This window comes from Camelina sativa, chromosome 14, assembly GCF_000633955.1.
Source record: "Camelina sativa cultivar DH55 chromosome 14, Cs, whole genome shotgun sequence".
Lineage (NCBI taxonomy): Eukaryota > Viridiplantae > Streptophyta > Magnoliopsida > Brassicales > Brassicaceae > Camelina > Camelina sativa.
Window position 1 is genome coordinate 4,859,084 of NC_025698.1, and position 16,416 is coordinate 4,875,499.

A 16,416-nucleotide genomic window follows, 5' to 3' on the forward strand; every position below is an offset into this window, starting at 1 on the left:
TATGCCGTCTTCTATGAATTTCAAGGAATCCTATGTTTGATCCACGGTCAGAGCATTTTGTGCGGGTCAAAGATTTTACCTTGGCCTTAGAGGGAGTGTAGTTCATCGATCTCTGTCAAATTACCCGAGAGCACAAGGATTTAACCAATACCGATTGTTGTATCTGGTGTCCTGAAGCGGCGGCTGCAGTTGATAACATTCCCATGTCGTTCACGAAAACATTTCCACGTACCAGGTACTTAAGCTATATACTTTAGCATCGGTCAAAATCCGGCTTTCCCCATCAACTTCTCGGCTCTTGCTTCAGGTGGACACTTGGTGGAATGGTGTAAGATACTGGCTGTGAGACAGGAAAACAATCAACTTAACATCAAACATGGTAAGCTTCCAAGGAAAATGCACCGAGATCAATAAACTGAAGAACATTAATGGTTTATATGTTAAGATCTTTTATCTTATTTTGTTCCATTCCTGGCTCTGCTCTGCTAGAGTATTAACTCAGTTTCTTAACATGACGCAAGGACAATGTCTTTGTTCAAGATAGATTAACTCAAATTCTTAACACTTTTACTCTTTTAGGGTCAAGAAGCTCTGCTTATTTGAGGTCGCATGGAGAACTTTTCAGGATTAGCTATTTTGACATATTACAGCAAAATTTATTACCTGTGTTGTACTCGATAATAAACTGCTTGCGAGATCATCATTAATTGAAACGGGCAGAGCCGGCATCCGGCTCATGATACCAGGCATTTCCTTCATGCTGCAGAAGAAAGTAAGCGTTAAGCAATTGAAGCTTTGATTATAGAACGGAAAAGAAAACAGATGCAATGTCTCAATTGGGAAAAACAAATTTGCTATGGATCCACATACTCAGTCAGAATGACGCTGATATTATATCTTGCCTGATGAAAGAGACTGATGTTATCCTGCAGCTGTATGCACTAAGTTAGGATATCTGTGAGCAAATTACATATCAACGGATAATGAGAAACCAAACCCAACAGTATCAAATTCTTTTCAAGTGGGAAATCTGGTATACAATGTTCGATTTATCTTGTCTGACAATTTTGGTCCGTTAATCTTCTCACACAACTAACCCCAAAAGATTGCAGGAATAAATTACCTTCCACGCAGAGAGGTTGTTAGAAATTTGACTTAAAGCTTGAGCGTTTTGCTGTAGAAGATCCATTACCGCTTCACTTGAACCTGAGAAGAAGAGTTCAACAAAGGAACCTAGCTGACAATTTGATTTCATTTCTTTTCACGATCACACAACCCAGAAGAGCAAAGAATTTAAAAGAGCACTAGACCTTCAAAAGGCATGCGTGAACTGTGGCACGTATTGTTCATGACATATAAAGCATTTTGTTGTGGCACACTGGATAGCATGTTCAGTTCTGGGGATGTATCCACCACCTTAACATGAAGAAGCATGGTCTTTAGAACCAAGTTCAAAAGTATACTGATTTACCAAAGCTCATAAGACCCAGCAAAGAGAATGCACATGGTATGAAACACATACTAACCCTTTAATATATGTCATAACAATCATTACAAAAAAATTATCATTACTAATATGCCCATAAGCTCAGATACTGATGTTAAAGTAACATATGCTAATACTTCTGCATAGTTGGATCCACATCATTTGCTGCCCATCAGTCAATGGAAAACCGATCAGAAACTTTATTGAGTGTCCAGTCATTTACAACAAACACCGATCGTGGTGGTAATTTTTTCTTTAGTCAAGAACTAACAAAATATGTTCTCATGAAAAACCCACCATACAAGTAATTTAGGCAATTATATAGTTAAGGTTCTTGGTTGAAAACGTTTTCACAGATTTGCATGAATAAAAGTCACATCTTTGGGAAAGTCTCTTTTAACCCAAATAGTAAATGAGGCCACCTAGCTCCATTAATCTATCCGCTAGTAAAATACGATACAAGAAAGGTTCAGGTGGCCAAGCATACCTTCCTATTGCTAAGGTTCTTAGCGGCATATTTATCTTCTCTTTTCCTCCGTTTTCGCTGTGAAAAAAGATGCCCAACTTAGCCAAGAGAAACTTAAAAAGATCATGATAGATATCAAGTGAAAGATAAAATAAAGAACAAGCACTCAATGAAAAGAAAAAGGGAGTGATTTTGTGATTACATCATATATCTGATTGAGAACTCAGGTCAATTATGACAGGACAGAGACATGAAGGAGATGGTAATATGATGATAATAGCACTGTACTTCATTAATTCACTTCGTTCCACTTTATTATCCAAACAGAAAAACAATTAACATTAAGATGTATGTAACCCATGCTGTGGGCAAATAATCATTTAAAAAAACTCCATAGGTTTATTAGAACTTCTGATCAAAGACAGCATAAATTTCTATAACTACAAAAAGGATAGGATCACCCATAAAAGTAAGATATCTATATCAGGATAACTAAAGAAATAATTAAGAAAAAGCTTTAGGCTTATTTCCTTTTCCAACAATTCCCTCAACAATCATGGACTCAAAAGCTAATAGAAAGACTGATATAGCGTCAGCAATACTTGTCATTTTCTCTTTTTGGTCATCCTTTACTAGTCTTTAGACAATCTTTACGACATGGCAGGGATACTTTTCATCAATAGAACCTCTAACTTCTTTTTGTGTAGGACTTTATCTTTATGAAAAAGCACACAAGCAAAGTTGCATCATTATGCTCATACCCTCATATTAAGCATATGCTTTTAACAGTAATATCCCTCCTCCAATAACAGCCACATACGATTTGAAAAAAAAGAATGCTAGAAACTGCTAAGCAATTCTCTAGCAAGCAAAAAGAAGATGACAAATATGCTCATAAACAAACAAGAAGTATGAACACAGCCCAAGGAAACTTAAACAAAAAGTAGTAAAACATTACAAACTTACCGTCATCCATCTACACCTCAATGCTACATCCCTTACAGTCTTATCAGGTAGAGTTGCAGCGATCTTGACATACTTTGAAATTTTCGGTTCATCTTTTAATCTACAAACGGAAAAGAAATAAAGATGTCATCATGCATGCGAACAAATAGAAGAACAACATTACAGGCTCTAAGAAACCCAAGGTAACCAGAAAACAATCTCAGCTAATCATTCGTAACAAAATCAATATTGAGAAATGAGTTACTTAGAGCAAAACCTGAACTGACTAATGGTCCCAAACCTTTAACAATATACGCTATATAACGTTTCATGGAACACACAAAGGCGATACTTCTCTTCTTTATATTGGAAGGAACAAAGGAACATACTTTAATAGTCCACCATTGAGAATATAATGTGCCCACTATTGATTTCTTATAAAAAAAAACAATTCCCGATTTCAACTTTATGATTTTGTTTTTTGTAACAAAAAAAAAAAAAAATTAAATCATATAGTTCGAAAAGCTACGAATGAACAAGACACTTTTGCAGATTAAAAAAAGAAGATACCTACTTTGCAAGGCCGTTCTCCAAAACATACTGCTCCTCAACGGACCAATCCATAACCAAAGCATTGGATTCTTGTTTGACTCCAGCAGCCGCCGAAGAATCCACAGCCGGGTGAGGAAACCCGTTAATCGCATTTACACTGTAATTAGCCGGAAAGACAAGGCCGGTGGTGGTGCTAGAACTAGGAGCGCAGTGGTTATTATTATTATAATCCATTGGAATCATTCCCCTTCCCTCCCTTAGAGAGCTGATGATATTATTATTATTGAAGAGCTGATGAATTTGAGCCTACAAACATATCCAGTTTAGGGTTTTAGCAATTCAGAATTCAGCAGACGGAATCAAATTTAAAAAACAAAGGTCAGGAAAAAGACTGAAAGAGACATAAAAACATAAGATGAGCAACTCGCCTCAGATTTGGCATCAACAAAGAAGAAAGAGCACTCCAGGAAGCTACAGAAAGAGCTCTAATCAGCGCCGACAAGAGAGAAGACGCCGGAAACAGCTCCCCCGGCGAGTATTGAAGAATGAAAAGATGCGATGTGAGAAGAAGAAGAAGATGATGAGAGGAGTTGACAGCAAATTGCAAACTCCAATGGGGAATGAAGAGAGAGAGAGAGAGAGTGTGTGTTTGTTTGTTTGTTTGTTTAGTAGTAATTGGTTTGTTTTTTGTATCTCTTCTCTGTTTTGCAGAGAGAGCCACTTTTGTATTCAATATTATGCCTTTGCCTTTATTATTTTCTTTTGGCTCCTTTTTTCCTTTTTATTTATTTATTCTTCTTCTTAGTTATAAAATCTTGCAAAATTGATTTGAGTATATGTTTACCAAAAAAAAAGAAAAAAAAAAAGAGTTTTAAACCAATGAGCTTTGTTAACTTTTAGAGATATCTCTGAAGGCATCAATAATAAGTAGATATCAAATCTAGATTTCGATGGGCGATCTTGGCATATCATTATCACGTATGACTGTTTTTGTCTTCCAATTGCTATACTTTTAATTTTGATAAGTATCACAAACAAACAAAATGATGATGATTTTTGTATACATTCTTAGTTTTTTTTATAAGATATACAAAGAAACTACCAATGAAGCCTAAAGCTTGCACCTTGCATTAGCGGGTGAGCAAAATATGCCCCAACCGTTAACGCAGTGATTGCAAGATACGGCAACCGGACAAACTCTTTGTAGTAATCCTCAGGTAAAACTTGGCGTCCTTCCAATATGGCAGCAAATGGAATCACACTTGTTCTCTTCTTGATGCTTTCAAACGCTTCTCCATATCTTTTAGCTAACCTCCTGTCTCCATTCCATGCCCCAAACAAGTGGTGTGCGATCAAACCAAGAGATGCTGATGCAGCTACAGAGTTTCCTATCCAGAGTGTGTGTGCTAAACACCAAACGATTTGTCCAACCATCTGAGAATACAAGAGAGAGAAAGGATATACAACATTAGAGTCTCATTAACACAGCCATGTCTTGGTTCTTGAAGATGAAGAGAGACGAGAACAATCCAAAACTAAAGCTAAGAAGCCTATCTTTCAACATATCATCAAGTTTTTGCAAACACATTGTTGAAACTTAAAGAGTTAAGACAAAAGCAATATCAAGTAATCAATTATTGAGGTAATGGAGACAGCAGAATGAGGATATTTTGGTTGTGCTGATGTAAAGGGTGGTATTACCAGGGGCAATGGCCACTAAACCAGCACATGAGTGATTCTCATAATTGGGGTCTCATTAACACAACCACTTATATAAACCTCGGTTCATAAAAATCCAATCTTTCAGTATATTTTCAAGTTTCTGAAACACAAAATGAAACAAAATGTGCTCATATGTGTATGCATACTAGATCATTAAGTAAAATGTTCAGTACCTGAGGATGTCGAGTAATTCTCATGATGCCGGTCTCCCACAGATGCATCTTGGGTTTGTCAACAGCTGCTACCTCCAAAAGATTGAAAGTTGAAGGATAGAGAAAGAAGAAGGATACAAAATTAGCAAACCAAATAGCTTCATGGATTCCAGGAACACCCTGAATCTGCCATAACTGTGACCCATCATATCTGTGATTTATAAAGTAAACCTGAAAGAAGAAGAACAAGGCACTGCATAAGACCATTAGAGAGCTCGTTGACAAACCCAAGATGTGCAGAGTAAGAGAGAGTAAGTACTCACAATGGTGCTCATAGCTAAAGGAAGAGATGTTCCAGCAAACAAAACACGAAACGCTCGTTCACCAATAAGCTTCTCTCCTATATCCCTGAGACTAGCTAAACCACTATGTACAGTTGCAAATATGAGGATAAGCATTAACATAGCAACCTGCAAATACAGTGTGGTTTCAACCAATCAAATATCTGAAAGTAATTTTGCCTTCAATTTGAAATTTGGTTTAATTGTCAGATACCTCCGGTGAACCGGAGATGTTAGAGACGGCATCGATGTATGATTTTCCAAAACCGGTGGAGTTATCGATCCAAACAAGGTTGAGGATGAAGAGAACAACTCCAAGGACAACACCGAAATAAACCCAGGAAACAATCCTCTGTTTACCTAATTCAAAAGCAGCGGAATCCTCACCGATCAGTAGAGTCGGACTCTCGGCGGCGTCTGAAGCGACGGGTTTGTCTTCCCGGAGTGTGCTACGGACGAGAATTTTCCGAATTACCGGTGACGAATGAGAAAGGAAGCTGGTCGAGTGTTGGAGACGAGGATGAGTTGGGATACGGCGGGGTAAGGCGAAGTTAAGACGGCGAGGAGAAGGAGGAAGAAGTAGAAGAGGCGAAGGAGGGCTAGAGAGAAGAAGAAGATGATGGACCGCCATTGTTGTTGTTGTTGAGATGAAAGAAGAAGAAGCAACGAAACGTGTCGTTTTAAATGCGTTTCAATTTATTTTATTTTATTTGGTTAGTGTATCATTTTTTTTAGTACGGTGTAACAAACCAATAGAGAGACGCATACACAGATGGGTCATAAAACATAAATAAGGTTGTTGTTTTTTTTTCGACAAGAGACTGAAAGAAGGGGGGAAAATTTAAGAAAGAATAGATCTAAGACGACGCTTCTTCATCATCCGTATCCCATGTTCCTCGGCAATTTCAACATTTCTAAACGGAGAGTTTTCGAAGTAAACACGATACCAATACTCGAGCATCTCGAAAGCAGGCTGATTCTTGGCTTTAGGATCATCTCTGTCGAAGTTTGGGTCTACTTTATCGAACAACTCTTGAGCCGCTTCTATGCTTATCACCTGGCTAACAAGATCCACATAAAGTTCTAGCTCGTAGGGTGAAAAAATCATCTTCTTACTCTCCATCCACCGGAAGATCTACAACAAATTTACATATATTAATTGCTTAGTTAAAATAATATCCGACCGACGACACAATAAAAAATTATATAAACGAAACGTTTCTAATAAACTCATTAATGTTGGACGTCAAGACCTCGAGGGCGTTTTCAGGTTTACGGTACTTGTTAGTAAGAAGCTTCGCCCATCTGAAGAGATCCGCCTGAGTGACGTAAACGCCCTTCTTCTCTTCCTCCCTTATGATGAGATCTATGGTCTCAACCGTAAGACGCCTCAGCTTGTGAAAGGTCTCCCTGTTCAGCACCTTCTCCTTCTCAGCAGAAGAAGAAGCATCGTCGCATAGATCATCCTCTGAAGAAGAAACTTCAGAGGTCTCCACGCCAGCTGAAAACGGCGCAGCAGCGGGACTTGAACAAGCCACCTTCCAGATACGATAGTTCTGGACGCCAGTCGAATGCGGAGGAGCACTAACAACCTTCTTCAAGTGGTGAAGAGAACCGGGAGCCATCAGAATGCGGCGGCAGAAGTTCATTTTCTCTCAGTTTTTGCAAACCCTAGTCGGTTGTATTGAAGTTGTATTTTTGTGGGATATTTGATTATTTTTAGATTTTTGAATATTGGGGAACCTCCTTTTGAGGGATTTGATTTTTTTTTAGATTTTTGAATATTGTAACTGAATTTAGTTTTTTTTTTTGAAATATATATTGTTTGTTTATATAATTAATCCGGTAAAGGAGAAACTGAATGTTTAGTTAAAACAAAAAAATTGTCTACATCATATATAGTAGCAAGGTTCAAAAGATAAGAAAACATAAATACTGGTTTATTAGTTCGGTAATTGTAAATTTGTTAACTAAAGGATTCTTGCCAAAGTCCATCACCTCGTCAAGTAACTCATACTGCCAGCAACATAAGTCAGTTTCAGTACTAGACTTTATAATAACTTTTGTCTACACATATTCGGCCCATGCGAGAGAAATAACAATAATGTAGCATACAAAAAAAAAGGTGTTATAAGAAGCATTGACATACCACTACTACAAAGTTATCCCTCAATGCATTCTAACCTTCGGCAAAGAAAACACCACTCATTTGTGTTATATATAATGTATATATATATATAGATTCTGATCAAATTGTAATCCAAATTCTGATCAAATTTAATTACTAATTGAATCATATATATAGCACTGATCAAGCATTTTCATTAGTTCCAAATGTGAAGATCTGTCGGTTAAACTAACCTTTATCCAAAACCATAAATATATAAACAAAACTGAAATGAAACCGGTGGAGTTGTTGAGTTATTTAAGTTATATATGAATACTAGTAAAATATTATAACAATGAACCAAACAGATTGTCGTAAAGAGATTACGTACAGAAGCTTAACATGGGGTTGTTTTGGACAAGGGAAGGCAAAGAGTAGCTCTGAAAGCCTTGATTTATTGACTAAAACGGCCAGAAGGCACAGCGTAACCCACTGATAACACATCTTAAATAGGCCTTACGGTCCCCCTTACCATCTGCCACTTCTCACGCTCTGTAATATTAGAACGTTTTCTCATCAAATGAGAATTTGATTGGGGTACCTCCTCCTCCTCCTCCTCCTCCTCCTCCTCATCACTAAAATCTTCTTCGTCGCTAACTTGGGTCGATGGATAGAGCTTTAAGTAAACAGGACGATTCTCGGCTTTACGGTCAAAGTTGTCGAACTCTGGGTCTACTTTATTGAAGAACTTACGAGCCGCTTCTAAGCCATCAACCTTGGCAATAAGATCCACATAGAGTTCAAACTGAGAGGGAGAAAATACCACCTCCTTACTATCCATCCACCGGAAGATCTACAAAATTAAGACATATATATATTGCTTAGTTAAAACCAAATATGATCCGACGCAATAAAAAATTATATAAACTAAACTCTCTACTAAACTCATTAATGTTGGACGTCAGACCTCGAGGGCGTTTTCAGGTTTACGGTACTTGTATGTAAGGAGCTCAACCCATTCGATGAGAACCCCCTGACTGACGAAAAGACCCTTCTTCTGGTCCTCCCTTATGATGAGTTCTACGGTCTTAACCGTAAGAGACTTCAGCTTCTGAAAGATTTTCCTCTTCTCCGTATTACTTGCCACCTTCGTCTTCTCAGCAGAAGAAGAAGCACCGTCGCATAGATCAGCCTTGATAGGAGGAGTAGCTTCAGAGGTCTCCACGCAAGTTGAAAACGGCGCAGCAGCGGGACTTGAACAAGCCACCTTCCACTTCCAGATACGATAGTTCTGGACGCCAGTCGAAGGCGGAGGAGCAGTAACAACCTTCTTCCAGTGGTGAAGAGAACCGGGGGCCATCAGAATGCGGCGGTAGAAGTTCATTTCTCACAGTTTTTGCAAACCCTAGTGTGTTGTATTGAAGATGATATTTTTGTGGGATTTGACTATTTTTAGATTTTTAAATATTTGGAGTACACTGTGTAACCGAATTTAATTATTTTGAAATTGTATATTGTTTGAGTATATAATTAAACCGGTAGTCATCATATAAAGGAGGAATTGAATGTTAAATGTTTAGTTAAAACCAAAAATTGTCTAAGCAAAGTTCAAAAAATAAGAAAACATAAATATTGGTTTATTAGTTCCGTAGTTGTAACTTGTAAATTTGGTAATTAAATTGATATGAAATATTGAAATGGTTAGTATATGTTTCTTTTGCCCAGGATCAGCAACTCGGGATCGTCCTGATCCTGTATCCCGAAACAACAAGAACACAAGTTAACTAGGTTAATTTTCCTGCGAGACTCGGAAACAATTGAGGAACATGGGAGATATCTTCCATCGCGAATCAACAAGAGCACAAGCTACTTGGGGTTTTCACTCGTAAACAATTGAAAAAGATGTAGTGTGTTTTTATTAGGTTCCTTTTTTAAAAATCGTGCAGTGTCGGTTTATTATCCTACATTCCTTCGCCAAACATAATCTATGTTAACTCTTAACTAATACCAATTATGATTTCCCCGATTTCAACAAAAATTGTCACGGTGGCATTATTTAGCTTTTTTTCGGGTTATGATATATATATATAATTGGAACTGGGAAAATATATCAAGATATGGCGTTAATGTAGTTCTGACTTCTGAGGATGAGAATTAAACAAAGATTGCAGAATAAGCCACACCTTTTGCTGTTCCATAGATAAATCATCCATGCATTTAATCAAAAATGCCATATTGTTCTCAAGGAAAGGAGTGGTTGATGAGTGTAGACGATCATAATCTCCCTAGAAAAGAGAAAATACAGAAGTACTACGAGTCAAAATCTGGAATACTGACAGCATGCGAAGAACACTACTATCCAGATTCTAGTATTGTACCTGTGAGACAGGTGACAAGTGCAGAGTTTGAAACCTTGATCTGTCAAAAGAAAGTTACATTGAAGCTGATCAGAGCAAAATGCATAAGGTTGTTTTCTTTTCGACAAGAGATTGAAAGAAGGGCAAAATTAAAAAAGAGTAAATCTGAAAGCCAACTAACAACGCTTTTATTAACCAAAACACACCCACCATACAAGGCCCAGAAGGCACAGCTAGCGTAACCAAACTAACGACGCGTCTGGCAGCGGACCATATGCAACAAATCTTCCTTGGTAAATTCAGCTTTCCTCAACAGAGAATTTTTGAAGTTAACACGATACCAATAAGAGATCATCTTGTAAGCAGGCTGATTCTTGGCTTTAGGATCACTTCTGTCGAAGTTTGGGTCTCCTCTATTGAACAACTCTCGAGCCGCTTCTGTGCTTATAAGCTGGCAAACAAGATGCACATAAAGTTGTAGCTCGTAGGGACCAAATATCATCTTCTTACTGTCCATCCACCGGAAGATCTACAACAAATTAACAAACATATACTGCTTAGTTAAAAATAATTATCCGCATAAACGAAACGTTTCTTCTCTCTAATAAACTCAATTATGTTGGACTTCAGACCTCGAGGGCGTTTTCAGGTTTACGGTACTTGTATGTAAGAAGCTTCGCCCATCTGAAGAGATCCTCCTGATTGACGTAAACACCCTTCTTCTCTTCCTCCCTTATGATGAGGTCTATGGTCTCAACCGTAAGACGCCTCATCTTATGAAAGGTATCCCTCTTCAGCATCTTGGCCTTCTCAGCAGAAGAAGAAGCATCGTCGCATAGATCAGCCTTGATCGGAGGAGGAGTAACTTCAGAGGTCTCCACGCCAGCTGAAAACGGCGCAGCAGCGGGACTTGAACAAGCCACCTTCCAGATACGATAGTTCTGGACGCCAGTCGAAGGCGGAGGAGCACTAACAACCTTCTTCCAGTGGTGAAGAGAACCGGGAGCCATCAGAATGCGGCGGCAGAAGTTCATTTTCTCTCAGTTTTTGCTAACCCTAGTCGGTTGTATTGAAGTTGTATTTTTGTGGGATTTTGATTATTTTTAGACTTTTAAATATTGTAACTGAATTTCGTTTTCTTAAAAAAAAATTATATATTAATTGTTGGTTTATAGAATTAATCTGGAAGTCATCTATATATACATTTTTGGAGACATTTATAAAATAAATCCTCAAGTTAACACTTATTTACAAAAATACCATTAGCATTAAATAATTAATTTAATAAATAAATTAATTCTACTTATATTTGATTTTTTTAATATAAACTAATTGTTTTAAAAGGTAACAAACATAATTGTATACAGATTTTATTTCTTTAAAATTTTATAAGAAGGTGAGTGAAGAGGTATTGTTCTTTAAAATTTTGAAAAACTCATTTGATAAAATGTGACTTTTAGCCTCACATATTATATTTTACTTTCACGGGTTTCGTATGATGAGTTTTTGCGGATTAAAAAATCTTTGAACATGTTGTGTGATCCGCCTAACATGGTGGGTTTGGACTATAGAACCAACACTAAAATTATTAGTTTATTTCATATACTATAGATTTTCATTCATAGTTTGGAAAATTAACTTATAAATTATTTAGTATATGAACTACAAAATATTACACATACTACAACATATTCTTAATATTCCAACAAAAAAAATGTATACACATAAAAATATACACTAACATACAATATATGCTTATATCCCTGTTTAATTATAAAAAACAAAACTAAGTGTTTTAAATTTTTTTCTTCTGTCTAATAACAAATTTATTGTAATTAGGTTATAAACTGTATAAAACGCAAGAAGAAGAAAAAACATTCTAAACAAAATTATTAATTAATTAGATAAAATTTAATTAATTGGGAATTTGAAAACTAAATAAATTAAAAGTATTATTTAAAATACATTAATTTATAATTTATTCCCGCGGTGTACCGCGGGTGAACGCCTAGTTAATTATTCATATACACGAGAAATTGAATGTTTAGTTAAAACAAAAAATTGTCTACATCATAAGTATAGCAAAGTTCAAAAAATAAGAAAACATAAATATTGGTAGGTAATTGTAAATTTGTTAACTAAGGATTCTTGCAAGTCCATCATCTCGTCAAGTAACTCATTAGCCAGCAACATAAGTCAGTTTCAGTACTATTCTTTATATTCGGCCCATGCTAGAGAGATATAACAATATATATATACAAGCATTGACATACCACTACTACAAAGTTATCGCTCAATGATTCTTCCTATAACCATTCTTCCTATAACCTTTGGCAAAGAAAACACCACTCATTAGGTGTTATATATATATATATATGTATAAAGATATATAGATTCTGATCAGATTGTAATCCAAATTCTGATCAAATTCTAATACAAATTGAATCCTATAGCACTGATCAAGCTTGTTCATTAGTTCCAAATGTGCAGATCTCGCTTAAAGTAACCTTTATCCAAACCATAAATATATAAACAAAACTGAAATGAAACCGGTGGAGCATGTTGAGTTATTAAAGTCATCTATGAAACGAAAGTAGTCTACTAGTAAAATATTATAACAATGAACCAACAGATTGTCGTAAAGAGATTACATGTAGAAGCTTAACATGGGGTTGTTTTGGACAAGGGAAGGCAAGGCACAAAGAGGAAATCTGAAAGCCTTGATTTATTGACTAAGAGACACATCATATATTCCGCTAAAATGGCCAGAAGGCACAGCGTAACCCACTGATAACGCATCTTAAATACGCCTTACTACCCGCCCGGTAATATTAGAACGTTTTCTCCTGAAATGAGAACTTGATTGGGGAACCTCCTTCTTCTTCTCCTTCTCCTTCTCCTTCTTCTCCTCCTCCTCCATCCGCCTCCAGACAAAAATCTTCTTCGTTGCTAACTTGGGTCGAGGGATAGAGCTTCAAGTAAACAAGACTTTTCTTGGCTTTAGGGTTAAAGTTGTTGAACTCTGGATCTACTTTATTGAAGAACTTACGAGCCGCTTCTAAGCCATCAACCTTGGCAATAAGATCCACATAGAGTTCAAACTGGGAGGGAGAAAATACCACCCTCTTACCATCCATCCACCGGAAGATCTACAAAATTAAGACATATATATTGCTTAGTTAAAACCAAATATGATCCGACACAATAAAAAATTATATAAACGAAACGTTTCTTCTCTCTAATAAACTCATTAATGTTGGACGTCAGACCTCGAGAGCGTTTTCAGGTTTACGGAACTTGTATGTAAGAATCTTAATCCATCCGATGAGATCCCCCTGACTGACGTAAAGACCTTTCTTACTGCCCTCCCTTATGATGAGTTCTACGGTCTCAACCGTAAGAGACTTCAGCTTCTGAAAGACTTTCCTCTTCTCCATATTACTTGCCACCTTCGTCTTCTCAGCAGAAGAAGAAGCACCGTCGCATAGATCAGCCTTGATCGGAGGAGTAGCTTCAGAGGTCTCCACGCCTGCTGAAAACGGCGCAGCAGCGGGACTTGAACACGCCACCTTCCAGATACGATAGTTCTGGATGCCACTCGAAGGCGAGCAGTAACAACCTTCTTCAAGTGGTGGAGAGAACCGGGGGCCATCAGAATGCGGCGGTAGAAGTTCATTTCTCACAGTTTTTGCAAACCCTAGTGTGTTGTATTGAAGTTGATATTTTTGTGGGATTTGATTATTTTTAGATTTTTTAAATATTTTGGAGTACACATAGCTGTGTAACCGAATTTAATTCTTTTGAAATTATATATCTACTAGTATTTTTGCAGCAGTTTTTGCTCAAAAATACTTTTTGGAAAGTTTATACATTTAATGCATTGACTTTAATATTAGTTAACAAAATTTTCAAAATTAATTATAAGTAAGATTTAAAAAAATAAGGAAATCTTTCTACCTCGTTCAAATATAAAAATATGATTTCTTTTCATATTTATTTGAATTTATATTTAAATTATCTTGAATTTTTTATAATACATTTAGTTAATAAAAATTGTGATTTTTTCCTGCATATGATGTAATACAAATTTTTAAAAACGGACATATATTACTCGATAGATGAATAAAAAAATACGAGTACAATATCCCAAATCGCCTAAAAAAATTGGACAATAGTTCAAAGTCATACTATATAAGAGACCAAAATGATTCATAATACAAATGAGTAGAAAGTTTGATTTATCATGCATTCAAACTTAAAAACTTTTATTTGGTTTATTCCAGTTTTTTATTTTAAAGATTTTTAAAAAGTAAAATATTATAAATATTTATGTTTTTAAAAAGTAAAATATTATAAATATTTATATTTTATAAAAAGTAGAAATATTTATAATATTTATATTTTTTAGAAAGTTAAACTTTATAAAATGTTAATGGTTACAACCTTAATAAATAACACATCAACTCAATCTAATACTTATAATACAAAGCAATACATATTAAAAATTAAGATTGTATAGTGCGAGTTAAAATATCTCGAGACGGAGTTATATAGCGGGATGGATTTTGTCGATATTTATATAAATTTAAAATATCATTAATTTGGTGTTAAACGGGTAAAATATCATTTCATTATTTTGTTAACATTATCGGTATCCGAGAATAGACATATCTAATTAAATTATATTGCAATATTATATGGTTTAAACTTTAAACTATAAAATTAACAATTATTATATAATTATAACATATTTAACCAACAAATACAATTTATAATTTAAATGTTTTAGTTATAAATAATTTGTCCCGCGGTGTACCGCATATCCTAATCTAGTTGTTTTGAGTATAATTAAACCGGTAGTCTGGTCATATAAAGGAGGAATTGAATGTTAAAAATGTTTTGTTAAAACCAGAAGTTGTCTAAGCAGAGTTCCAAAAAATAAGAAACATAATTTTTTAGTTTATTAGTTTCGTAATTGTAAATTTGGTAATTAAATTGATATAAAATGGTTAGTATATATCTTTTGCCCGGGATCAGCAACTTGGGACCGTCCTGAATCCTGATCCTCCAACGATCCCGAAACAACAAGAAAACAAGTTAACTAGGAGGAACTTGGAGATATTTTCCATCGCGAATCAACAAGAGCACAAGCTACTTGGGGTTTTCACTCGTAAACAATTGAAAAAGATGTAGTGTGTTTTTATTAGGTTCCTTTTTTTTTATTATTGTCCAGTGTCGGTTTATTATCCTACATTCCTAACCTAAACATAATCTATGTTCACTCTTAACTAATACCAATTATAATTTGTTGTAATGAAATCAGAGAGGTCCGATATCAGATTGATCTTTCAAGATTTCAATAATTTCTCAATAAGCATAAGAAGACTTCACAACAAAAAAAAATTAAACTGTCAGGAAAAAAAACAAATGTAGGATCCGGTTATATCAACCAACTCTCTCACTTTCTTGGCTCGAAAACAAAAACTTGGCTAGTCTTGCAATCAGTTTTCGTGCAATGCTTTGGTCAGGTAAAGCCTGCTGAAGTTCTGGCCAGCCACTCTGCATTGCAACGGGTGACACATTTTTAGTCTCTTTCCAAAAGCTAGAAATGGTGAAACGGTGTTATAAAGAGTAAACACGAGAACATACCCATTGATTTGGCCACAGAAGTTTGAGACTTGGTTTGTGATGAGGAAACTCTCTAGCCTTGATGGTTCAGGGATCGGTTTGAATATTGGGTTTGAAGGATCCTCTTCAGGCAAAGGCTCTTCTCCAGCTGATTTACGAGCCATGTTTTCGGTCCTACAAACCAAACAAACCTCTTAGTTATTTGGAAGAACAACAAAACGAGCAAAATCATAAGAAACTATCTATAGGACATTCCCTACTCTGTAACTAAACTTATATCACCTTCCAAGATAACGAGGGAGTAAAACAAATCGGACCAGAACTAGAACAAAAAGTATTCTGCTGGAAATATAAATCGACCTACCTTCTCTTCTGGAGCCAGGCTTGCTGCTGCGCTTGCTGACGAGACAGGTTCCGGTAGTAATATTGGAACTGGAAACATAAATTAAGATACTACATTATGATAGGTCTGACTTCTGAGGATGGGAATTGAACAAGAATGCAGAATAGGCCACACCTTTTGCTGTTCCATAGATAAATCATCCATGCATTTAATCAAAAACTCCATATTGTTCTCAAGGAAAGGAGTGGTTGATGAGTGTAGACGATCATAATCGCCCTAGAAAAGAGAAAATACAGTAGTATTACGAGTCAAAATCT

At 35.9% G+C, this 16,416-nt stretch overlaps 3 protein-coding genes across 7 annotated transcripts in view; all 3 read right to left on the reverse strand.

Annotated features, from left to right (window-relative positions):
- LOC104739704 overlaps nt 1-4,151 on the reverse strand; it is a 4,521-nt gene extending 370 nt beyond the window's left edge. For 2 of the 5 annotated variants that reach the window (XR_760053.2, XR_760052.2), the window contains exons 1-9: nt 3,878-4,151; nt 3,472-3,755; nt 2,919-3,018; nt 1,974-2,030; nt 1,311-1,416; nt 1,124-1,206; nt 871-932; nt 664-760; nt 80-340 (exon numbers count right to left, since the gene is read on the reverse strand). Coding sequence is in view for 3 of the 5 variants with exons in the window: in XM_010460141.2 (XP_010458443.1) it covers nt 284-340; nt 664-760; nt 871-932; nt 1,124-1,206; nt 1,311-1,416; nt 1,974-2,030; nt 2,919-3,018; nt 3,472-3,692 (783 nt within the window). In the remaining 2 variants the exon portion in view is untranslated. Of the gene's footprint in view, nt 1-6; nt 341-663; nt 761-870; nt 933-1,123; nt 1,207-1,310; nt 1,417-1,973; nt 2,031-2,918; nt 3,019-3,467; nt 3,756-3,877 lie in introns of those variants that run through there. The other 3 variants (XM_010460142.2, XM_010460141.2, XM_010460143.2) reach the window with 3 other exon arrangements.
- LOC104739709 (15-cis-zeta-carotene isomerase, chloroplastic) lies at nt 4,476-6,331 on the reverse strand. Its single transcript, XM_010460145.2, has 4 exons — nt 5,879-6,331; nt 5,647-5,793; nt 5,345-5,554; nt 4,476-4,883 (listed from the first exon to the last, which is right to left on the reverse strand). The coding sequence occupies exons 1-4, from the start codon at nt 6,293-6,295 to the stop codon at nt 4,548-4,550; spliced, it is 1,110 nt and encodes a 369-aa protein (XP_010458447.1). The 5' UTR covers nt 6,296-6,331; the 3' UTR covers nt 4,476-4,547.
- Nucleotides 15,455-16,416, reverse strand: part of LOC104739710 (eukaryotic translation initiation factor 3 subunit H) — a 9,367-nt gene continuing 8,405 nt past the window's right edge. The window contains exons 9-12 of the mRNA XM_010460146.2: nt 16,274-16,375; nt 16,121-16,188; nt 15,778-15,930; nt 15,455-15,687 (exon numbers count right to left, since the gene is read on the reverse strand). Coding sequence (XP_010458448.1) covers nt 15,630-15,687; nt 15,778-15,930; nt 16,121-16,188; nt 16,274-16,375 — 381 coding nt within the window. The 3' untranslated portion in view covers nt 15,455-15,629. The remainder of the gene's footprint in view (nt 15,688-15,777; nt 15,931-16,120; nt 16,189-16,273; nt 16,376-16,416) is intronic.